The sequence below is a fragment of the Tupaia chinensis genome, unplaced genomic scaffold (assembly GCF_000334495.1).
Source record: "Tupaia chinensis unplaced genomic scaffold, TupChi_1.0 Scaffold150175_1, whole genome shotgun sequence".
Taxonomy (NCBI): Eukaryota; Metazoa; Chordata; class Mammalia; order Scandentia; family Tupaiidae; genus Tupaia; species Tupaia belangeri.
Genome location: NW_006210013.1, coordinates 769,350 through 780,388, shown reverse-complemented (window position 1 = coordinate 780,388; position 11,039 = coordinate 769,350). Strand labels below are relative to the sequence as shown.

Below are 11,039 nucleotides of genomic sequence, written 5' to 3'. Positions count from 1 at the left end.
TCATTTACAGGTGAACAACCGCCAGTTGGGCTTGCTCCAAATCTGCTTTGTGAACCGCCCCTCGCTGATATTTTGTCCTTCTAGAAAATATGGTCCCCAATTTTTCCGGAAGGAAAGGAGACTGCTCCAACCACTTGTTCTCCTCCTGCTCAGAACCACTTCTCCAATTCCTTGGAAAATACTCGCTCAAGCTGCATGTCAAGCCCTCTCATCTCAGCTGACGGCCCCACGCAAGGAAGGCAGGTCTTGCAGAGAAGAGGGTGGTCGCAATCCTGTAGAATTTCTTAGGCTAATGGCCTGGGTTAGGCCCTGGAAGATTCCCAGCTTGTAAATTGTTTTCAAGAGGCGGAAGGAGAAGCGGGGGCAGAACCTTGTGCACTTTGGGTACATATTTGTTCCTGGCCATGACTCACTGCCCTCTGGAGCAGGGCCTTAGGTGAAGTGTTTACCTGCTCCACCTCCCTCCATGCTGCATTATAGTTTCCCCTCCCAGTGGGGCAGGTGTCTGAGAGTACAGAACTTCCCTGCCCTCCTGCCCACTGCACAGATCCCATGCCATGGCAGCCCTGGCAGCCAGAGTATCCAAGCAGCGGGCGGCCGCCGAAGGGCTTGGCTCTAACCAGAAGGCTGTGAAGTACCGGGGCCAAGACTTTGAGGCCCTGAGGCAACAGTGCTTGGACTCGGGGATCCTATTTAAAGACCCAGAATTCCCAGCTTGTCCATCAGCTCTGGGCTATAAGGATCTTGGACCGCACTCACCCCAAACCCAAGGTGTTATCTGGAAACGGCCCACGGTAAGGAGGCGGGTTTGCTGTTGTCTGCTGCACAGTGTGGGGGTTCCACGGCTGGTCAGAGGAGATGTCAGGGCTGTGCATTTCATGTTTCATTTTCTTTTCTCTTTTTGTTTTGAAGTTAATTCTTTTATTTTCATTCATTTATTATTATTATTATATTTTTTGGAGAGGTTTTTGCTATAGGGCACGTGTGCTCGCCAGACAGATAGAGAGAGACAGAGACAGAAAGCGAGAAATCACCGCAATCCCTTCTCCTCCGTTCTCCTCTCAGGATCTTGGGCACACATGCACATGCGCCTGGTGTGAGTTTTAAGCCACCAGGTCCAGGATGCGAACTGCGGTCGACTACATGGGAGTCCAGTGACATAACCATTACGCTAACTGCTGGTCCTGTTAGTTCTTTTATGAGAGTGAGAGACAGAGAGACGGAGACAGGCGCCTCAATAGCATCTTGTGCCATGATCCTCCCTATTCTTCCCAGCCAGCTAGGATCATGGACACGTGTGGCAGGCCTGTTTTGTGCATAGTTCCACCCAGAACTGAGCCCTCATCTTTCATATGCAATCTGCTACGCTGGGCGGTGTGTTACCACTTTGCCACTGTGGCTGACCGTGGATTCCGCATTTCAGACCTCCATCCACCCTGCCGTTGAAAGTCTTTTTCAGAATCATTGAGGTATAAAGGGAAGAGTGTGAAATGGCATGGGAACCAGACGCGTTAGGCTTGAATTCTGGCTCTGCCCGTGTGGCCTTAGCAGACAAATGAACTCCTGTGAGCCTCCATTTTATCATAAAATGGTGTTTACGGCACCTTCCTTTTCAAGGTTTATATGAGACTTAGAGAAAAATCTCAGAGCATAGTTCCAGGCAGAAAATGGGCACAGAATACATAGGGCTTTTTATGTATGGGGCCCCATGGGCAGTGCACCATGGAACAAATCAGCATGTAGTCAGCCCTCAGGTAAATGGTGAGTGTTCGTCGCAGGAAGGCACAACATCGCTAAGGTCATGCATTGCCATTGTTCCCTCAGGGCTGGTGAGTGGAGAGGTGAGAGCCATGGCCTGTGATACACATAGAGCTCAGGGTCTTCTGGGTGCTGCCATTGATGCCTCCCAAAGCTCAAAGGGAGGAGATGGCCAACTATCCTTTCAAAACCTAGGCCCAGGACCTATCACATCTGACCCTGGTCACGATCAAATTTCAGGAATAAGAACCTCCTCCACACAGAGGGGTTGTGAGAACTGAGATCGTCCATGTGAAGTTCAGCCTTGGAAGAGGGGCTGTTAAATGGACATGCTCAGTGGCCCTTGGCCAAAGCTCCTTTTGTCTTCTAAACTATGATGGGAAAATCAAGTCATGGTTCCCATTTTCTTGGCAGTGGTTGGAAAGGGAAGCTAAGGAGAGAATACTCTTTTGAAAATGGTTTAACGCTGACTGTTTCTACTCTTTCTGTTTTCATCCTATTGATTTGGTCCAACAGTTTCCCCCTCTGGGAATAACTCCTTTGCCATGCCTCTCTCCTACCTGCCATAGTCTACCTTCCTCATCCCCTCTGAAACCTACGGGGTTAGCCTGGCATGTTGATCAAATCAAGGTTGGGAATCATGGCTTTATTCTCTAACTTCAAGTACTGACAGTCACATTTCATCCCAACAGATAGTTTTTTGAGCCTCTGTGCTAGGCTTTGGCTCTGCACTGTTTGAGAAGGTCAGGGAGAAACTGAGGAACAAGCATGGTCTCAGCTCTGATGGAAATGGAGGGGAGACAGAGTGTGCATGAAGGCCTGATGCCCGGGGCAGAATGGAGGAAGTGCTCAACAGAGGCATAAATGATTGGGATGTTACCACTGATGAGAAGACTTAGGGGAAGAGAGGAGCTGGACAGTCCAAGAAGCTTGGGGATGAGGGGTGAGGATGAGAATGAGCAGGGGGAGGATATTTTATTTAGTGACCCTGCTCACTTTTACCTAGTTTTTCTCCTTTGCAATTTTTAAAGGATTGTGCATTCTCAAAGCAGTGTCTTTACCTGGTCTTTCTGTCCATGGAACTAGATCGGAGATGCTGATTCGTGCCTGTCAGAGGAGGCAATAAAATCCAGAGGAACCTAATTACTGTGTAAATGAAGGACTCCTATTTGGAGTTTTCAAGTGCGCGTTGAATAAATAAATATCTGTCAACATTTAACCTCTCTATTCCCAATCGTCAGTGAAGAATGACCACATGGCTGCTTTCAGCCAGGCTCCTGCTCACTATCACAATGAGAAGATACAGCCTTATCATCTAGGATCTTACAGACAATTGAACAGACTCCTGACTTGGTAAAGATTCTGATTCTATCTCTGTCAGCGATCTGCATTGTATGCTGGGAAAATCAGCCTTACTAAAATGCTTTAATTTTTTTTCTCCCAGAGGCATGCAGCAGATTGGGGTGTCAAGAAATGAGGTGCCTAAGTTCACTTGCCACATTTATTTATTTTTTCACTGTGATAAAATATTACTCCTGGAACCATTTTTAAGTGTATGATTCAGTGGCATTAAGTATGTTCCCATTGCTGAGCAGCCATCACCACCATCCATCTCCAGAACTTTTTTGTAACTGGCAAAACTGAATCTCTATACCCATTAAACAGCTCCCCATTCCTTCTCCCTCCCTAATAGCTTCTGGCAACTACTGTTCTATTTTGTGTCTATAAATTTGACTATGCTAGATACCTCATATGTGTAAAATTTCATCCATGTTGTAGCATGTGTCGGGATCTCCTTGCTTTGTGAGGCTGAACAGTATTGCATTGCTTGTACATACCACGTTTTGTTCATTCATTCGTTGATGAGCACTGGAGTTGCTCCCACCCTTTGGCTGCCGCAATTATGCTGAGGGGAACACGGATGTACAAATATCTCCCTGAGATCCTGCTTTCAATTCATTTGGTTATATACCCAGGAGTGGGATTGGTGCATCATATGGCAATTATATTTTAAAAAATTTCTTTTAAAGAGATTTTTGATACAGGGTTCATGTGCTTACCAGAGAGACAGAAATACAGAAAGTGAGAGATCACCCTTAAGGGGGGATGGCCATGCTGCAACCTCTTCCCCATTTTCCTCTCAGGATTTTGAGCACACATGCACACATGCCTAGCTTGAGTTTCAAGATACCAGGTCTAGGACTTGAACCGTGGTTGACCATGTGGGAGTCCAGCACCTTAACCACTATGACACCTGCTGGCTCCCTCTTTTCAAGGTTTTGAGGAACTGCTGTGAGAAAAAAGCTTTGCTTGGGCTCTTGTCCCAAGAGTTGGAAGACAAGTTTGCCCAGATAAAGGTCTCTAGGTCAAGTCTGGGATCTTGGGATGAACTTTTGACTGTTCCTACTCCTAAGGCATTTCCCCCTACTAGTGTTGGGCAAGAACAAGAATCCTATCACAAACAAAATGACTGTTTATACAAGATCAGGAAGTATCCTTTTTTTATTTTTTAAAAAGATTTTTTTTCCTTTACTCATTATCGATCACATATGTGCACACCTGAGAAAGATGTGAGAGACCCTCCACATGTGTGGTCACACTGTGAGTCCCTTCTCTAGACAGCCAGCTCCTTGGATCTTGTTACTTGTGAGCATGTTCAGCATGATTCAGGCTGACCAGGCTGGTGATTTGAACCAAGGTCACCATATGGGATTTTACTTCTCTTGACCAGCTCATCACCACTGTGCCACAGAGCCTGCCCAGGAAGCCCAGGGAGTACTCTTAGCAGATGCATTTCTGCACCCTCATTTTTCTGGCTTCCTCACTGCACTGGGTCAATGTCCAGTCCAGGCTCCTCTGGTTTGAGAAATTCCTAGTGTGAGTGGGCCCTGGAGCAGCACAATCAATGATATCCTTCTTTGAAGTGTCCATTTTTGGCAATTAAGCAGTTTATGGATCTTAAGGAGAAATATATATAGAGAGGGATGAGACAATGTCAGCTGCATAATAAGAGGAGAGTTAAGAGAAACATGAAGGTTGAATTGCTGGGAGATAAAGATGAGAACGAGGGGTGGGTGCCCACTCTCTCCTGCTGCTACCTCCTTGAATCAGTGAATCAGTGTGGAGCTTCAGCTAGTCAAGACAGAGACAAATGGGCAGGTAGACAACTGCCAGATAGCAGAGTGGTTCAGAATATGAACTTGGTATGAAGTAGATCAGGGGTTCAGTGCCCTTTTTGCCATTTACTAGCTGAATGACCATGGGAAGTTGCTAACCTTCCCAAGACTCAGTTTCTTCATCTATAGAATGGGAATAACAGTTCCTATTTCACTGGTTATTGGGGAGGCTTGAATGAGAAAATGGGTAAACACAATGAATTGTCCTTAGCTATTATCACAAGACAGACTCTGCAGAGGATGAAATATACATATGAACAAAATGTATGGGAGCTCAGGGGAAGAAACAGGTGAAAATGACTACGGAATTGGTCATAAATACGGGAGACATTTGAGCTGGGGTTGGTGGAGAAAGAGCATCATGAAAGAGATCAAGGAGAAGGCGCAGGCGTGAGCAAAGGCACTGGGCTGTGAAGGCACATTCAGAGTAAATGTATTCAGAGAAAGGAAGCCATTAGTTGTAGTGGAGGAGAGGGAAACAGGGAGATGAAGTCACAATAGAAATGTCCAATGGGGCCAGTTGCCATGTCCTGCATGGCTAAATGAGTGCGTGATCTGGTGGGGTGGGTGGGTGTGGGTGTGGATTTGAAAATAAACATAGAAATAAACACACAAAGACATACAAGTATAGGAAATTGAGGATCTTGTGGTCCCAATTTCTCTGACGGAGGCAGCCATGACACTGAACTATTCCCAGGTTTACTTATTTATTTATTTATTTTTAGAGGTTTTTGCTATAGGGCGTGTGCGCTTGCCAGACACAGAGAGAGAGAGAGACAGAAAGATAGGAAGCAAGAAATCACCCCCCAGGAGGGATGGCCACAGCGCAATCCCTTCTCCTCCATTCTCCTCTCGGGATCTTGGGGATGCAAGCACATGCGCCCGGCGTGAGTTTAAGCCACCGGGTTCAGGACGCGAACCGTAGTTGACTACGTGGGAGTCCAGCGACATAGCCATTACACTAACTGCTGGTCCCTATTCTTTTGAAGGGTAGAAAAGGGGGGGAGGGGACGTGGAATGCAAAGCCAGTTGTTTTCAGATGTTAATCGGCTGAAGATGTGAAGACACCTGGCACCATGTAGTTCTATGTAAGTTTTCTCTAATCTTCTTGGGCTGATTTTGATTAACACATGTAGACTCCTTTAACCTGATAACTGCTCTGCAGTTTTGAAACACAGAGGTACCTAGTGTATTCACATGTTAATGGCATTCATTGGCCTGCAGAACATGGAACCATGTTTCTGCATGTGTCTAAAGGTCGCCATGTTTGCTTAGATTTGGGCCACTCCCTACAGCCAGATCCTAGAGGAACAATAGTGCTGGGCCAAGCAACATGGCTATCTATACTCAATAGCAATAGTGATGAAGATGGCAGCCTTACTGGGTTTCCTGAACGTGCATAGTCAGACCTCCTGAAATACCAGACCAAGACATCGAGTCTGGTCTAACCACCCTGGGAGGGTGATGTTTCCAAGTAGCCCTCACCACTAAGAACATGTGATGTTACACACTTTCTGCCTTCGATCCTCATGGATATCATTTCCCTTGTACCCATTCGTCAGAGGCTGATACGAGGCCTGAGTAATATGTGTTTTTGGAGTAATAGAGAATGTTGTTACTGAAAAGACATGATGTTATTAAGAAGAAAGAAAAGTGAGTTCCAAGTGTGGACAAAGGGAAGCCCATCTCTTCACAGAGGTCTGCCTCTTTCAATTATCTTTGGATGCCAATTATTGTGACTTTTACCTCTGATGTGAGTTCCAACAGGATTGGCAACGGAGAGAAGACTGGTCAAGTTCTTCCATGTAATGCTGAGATGCAGTCTCTGCAAAGCTGAGAAATTTCTGTGGCGTCTGATAAACTCATACAACATCTTGATCTTATCCTCCCCCTCCCCCAAGGAGTTGGGGAGTGCACTTTGAATAATGCTAATAAATCACATGCACTAAAATAAACATTCTAACCTATAAACCACTTAGCACCATTCTGAATATAGCTCTTTCCATAGTGTGTAGCCTTTGCCAACCACCCTGTCTTCCAACTCAAATTCAACAATTTAGCAGAACTTGGTTGGTTCTTTAGATACACATCTAATGAGTGTATATCCCATGATCAGTGTGGCATGGGTGATTGAACCTACAGCTCAGGGAGCTATTTTGGATGTATCAACATATGCACTGATTAGTAACTGGAGCCTTGGGTTTCAGTGATGTCACCAAGAGAGAATACTTAGAGGCATGTGATTGCTGTAAGAAATGGGATCATTGCAGAGACTAGAAGACCAAGTCCAGGGGCTCCCTGATTCTTAGGGGTGAGTAGAGTAGATGAACCCATGAAAGAGACCAAGAAGAATATTTAGAGAGAAGAGGAGAAAATCAGGAATAAGTAAGGGAGCCAGACAGTGGCATAGCAATAAAACAAGACATTCTGTGAGGCAAAATACCACTTGAGAAGGTTCTGAGTTCCAGTCCTGAGACTTCCCTGAGTATGCCAGGCACATGCGTGCCCACAATCAAGGGCTGGCTGAAGGCTGCGGTTGGATTGCAGCATCAAGACCTTGTTGCAGGGAGAGCGGGTGGCGACCCTAAAACACAGCGGTGAAATGTTGTCCAGAGGAAGTGAGGCCACATGCCAACCAGCTTGCTAGTCCTGGCCCTAGTGACTGGTGCTTATGTGCATGTGTGTAAGATCCTGACAGGATGGAGAATTGGAGGAGAAGGGGTTGTGGCCAAGAACTATGAGTTTTACTTCCTTTCTTCCTTCATTTTGCCATGCTCCTTTCCTGACCCTGCCTGCCATGGTCTAAACAGCATGGTGTACAGAATGGGCTCTCAAATGAAGAAAGAAGGCTAAAGCATGCCTCATTGTGCCCTACAGGGCTCTAGGGCCATGAGATTGCATGTAGGCAGAGGCCGGACTGGGAAGAAGTGCAGGTTAACTATGTGAATGTATCGGAGTTGAGCTCTCCCCTTGTGATACAAGGTACTTCCTGACACCTCAGCGTTTCCATCAGTACATGGGGTCATTATCATTTTGTCAAGTATTTAGAGTGTCACAGGTTTAGCACTTTGCTAAGCATTATTCTAATCCTCTCTGTGTAAATAGGGGTGTTGTCTGAATGTATTTCATCACCTTATTATCTCAGCCTTTGCCTTTCTCCTCCCTCTCTAAGGTCCCACCTTCTTTTCACACCCACACAATACATACAGTGATGAAAACACCGTCACCACAGGGGCTCTGGGTGCCAGCTCCTGTTCTGTTGACCCCTGTCTGTGGGACAATGGGCAGGTCTCCCCTCTCTGGGCTTCAAAGTACTCAACAACAAAATGATGTAGGTGCATTAAGCGATCTCCTAGGTTTCTTCCAGGTCTGATTCTGTAACTCTGCTGTTCCTTTACCCATGTTGCTTTTATCACTGAGTCTCTTGTGGCTTGTGTTTTGTCTTTCAGGAATTGTGTCCCAGCCCCCAGTTTATCATTGGTGGAGCCACGCGCACTGACATTTGTCAGGGTAGTCTAGGTGAGTAACAGGGGAGAGTCTTATTTGCTTTGGGAGAGGGCTGGTCTGTGTGTGTAATGAGTGACATCAGATTAAGCTGTAAGGCTTGTCCAACTAACTCTTGTGCGTGATTTATCCATATGGGTTTGTGTTTTGAGACTGCACTCCTCACTGTGGGTCTGAATGCTGAAATAATCTTATGGCTCCCCCTCATAAGAAAGTTTTTGCCAGCTCACTTACCCACGTTAATGCTAATGTCACTAGCCGGGATTGTAGGTGTACAGCAGATAACCATAACGTGCTGTTTCTGTAGTTGTTACCTGTAAGCAGAGATTACTTGCTCTCTGGAATGGCCATGCCTATATAATTACGTGCTGTCATAATAGAGGCTTCTATAATTAGGAAGAAAACAAGAACCTTATCTTTCTAAGTCAAGCATTCTTATATAGGCTTGGGATCCTAGAATCAAGACCCTTCATTTCCCAACCTATCATATTCCTTTCAAATCAGGGTCAGTTAAGCTTCGGCATGATTTCATTTTGTTCTGTAAGTTCCAGCCTCAATGATCAGAAAACTGAGACTCTCCTTGATAGCAGATTGGCTTGGTTCATCTCGTAAGCCCTCCTGATCCCAGAGCCTCGCAGACGGGCGTTTGTGCCTTGAGTTGAACAGCGTTCACATTTTATGCGGCAGCATGGCTTTGGACTGAAGGCAATGGGCTTCCAAACTGCCACCAGTGACACCCGCAAAACACAGGACTGGAAATGGAGGTGAAGAAGAAACAAATCTTGCTTGGTGGAAGTCAGCACAACAAACAAAAGAGCATCCAGGCCCTCGTCATCCAGACCCTCTCATCTTTTCTGTGTTTTAGGAGGCTTTCTCTCCTTTTTGTTTCCCTTCTTATTCTAGCAAGAAAAGCCCTTTCTCTCCAGCCCGCTGGAAACTCTCATGATTGTGAAAATCGCAGGGCATTTTATGTTAAATGCTTCCAGTGTTCTCTCTCTTAATGAGTATAGCAAATATGCCTTAGCCAGAGCTCACAGAGCGTGACTATAAAGCAGCAAGAACAATTTGGGGTGCCATATGCGCGCATGTGCCCTGGGCCCAGGAAACCACAGCCTCCATTTCCCAAGCTTTTGTGTGCGGGCCCCCAGAGGGGCAGCGTTCTGACCTTTTCATGTGCTGGGTAAGCGTAAGGTGCTTTTTCAGTGCAAGCTTAATGTTGAACCTAATTTAGCACATGTCTCGGGGAAACACAATTTTGCACATTCGCCTTTAACAGCTCCTTGTTAAGATGTTTTAACTTTGGGAAGGGTATTTAATAAGTGCCTTTTCACTGATCAGCTTGGATGGGTTTTTCTTTGAAGAGTATTAAACAAGGAGGAGGGTTTCCAGAAAGGGGCCTGAGCGTTGCCATGGTGAGTGTGTGCCGCCAATGGAGAAAGGAGATGGAAACATCGGATATGAACCTGAGCAACGCTTAGAATTTAGCTCTCATCAGAACAAGCGGGGGGCCAGCCCCATGGTGTAGTGGTTAGGCACTGTGCAGAGGAGGACGGCTGACCAGGCTTCAAGTCCTGGCCCTGTGGCTGGAAAAGAAAGAAGCAGGTTGTGTGTGTGTGTGTGTGTGTGTGTGTGCCCAGATCCTAACAGGATGGAGAATTGGAGGAAAAAGCATTGTGCTGTGACCAGGCCCTGTTGGGGGGTTCACTCTCTCTGTCTCTGTCTCTCTTTTTCTCTCATGCATGCACTCTCTGGCATTAAAGAAAAATAAAAGAAGAAATAGAAAGGAAGGAAAGAAGGAAGAGAGAAGGAAAAAGAAAGAGAGAGGAGAGTGGGCAATTTCCCTGTGAGTCAGCCACTGTGGTGGATTTTTAATGAACACAATAGAAAGGGGCTATTGAGTCCAGCCTCTCATAGGGGCCCTGTATTTAGGGCCTGTAAAACAGATTGCACCTTAGCAGGTGCAATTGAGCACCAGGGTGGGGACCCCGTGGCTGAGTCCTAGTGACCCATGCGGCCTGTGAGATCTGAGCCTCGGCTGGCCCTGCACAACAGGTGGATTGTGAAGAGACTGAGAGGAGCGATTCTCCACTCAACACACAGTGTGTGCGTGTGTGCGTGTGTGCGTGTGCGTGTGTGTGTGTCCCAAAGAACACGATGGTACATGCAGCACTTGTTGGGCCAGGGTGTGGCATGGGTCCGTGTTCATGAAATACTTTTTTGGCTTTTCCGAGCCCAACACACTGCAGCGGGGTCTGCTCTAGGTATTTTTTTTTTTCTTAAATTGTCTTGTTTTTAAGCAGTTGATCAATATAATGAAAATTATGTCTTTTTCAGAGTTGTGTTATTATTTTATTATTATTTTGAATACATGCGGTTCAGGAATTAAAACAATGAAAAAGCAAATAGTAAGAAGCTTCCCTACCTGCCTCCACCTACGCTGTTGCTTACAGTCTCGTAATCACTTAAGAAAATCCTTTGTGTGTTTATTTATGCACACTCAAGAGAATCTAAATACATATTATAATTTTTATTCCTTTCTTGTACTGAAGGCAGCATACTATAAACATTGCATGTCACCTTGCCATTATCTGCAACTATTTC

At 45.9% G+C, this 11,039-nt stretch overlaps 1 protein-coding gene across 1 annotated transcript in view; it reads left to right on the top strand.

Annotated features, from left to right (window-relative positions):
• The first annotated feature begins 557 nt into the window (after positions 1-557).
• CAPN8 (calpain 8) overlaps positions 558-11,039 on the top strand; it is a 76,584-nt gene continuing 66,102 nt past the window's right edge. Inside the window, exons 1-2 of the mRNA XM_006171981.2 lie at positions 558-794; positions 8,384-8,453. Coding sequence (XP_006172043.1) covers positions 558-794; positions 8,384-8,453 — 307 coding nt within the window. The remainder of the gene's footprint in view (positions 795-8,383; positions 8,454-11,039) is intronic.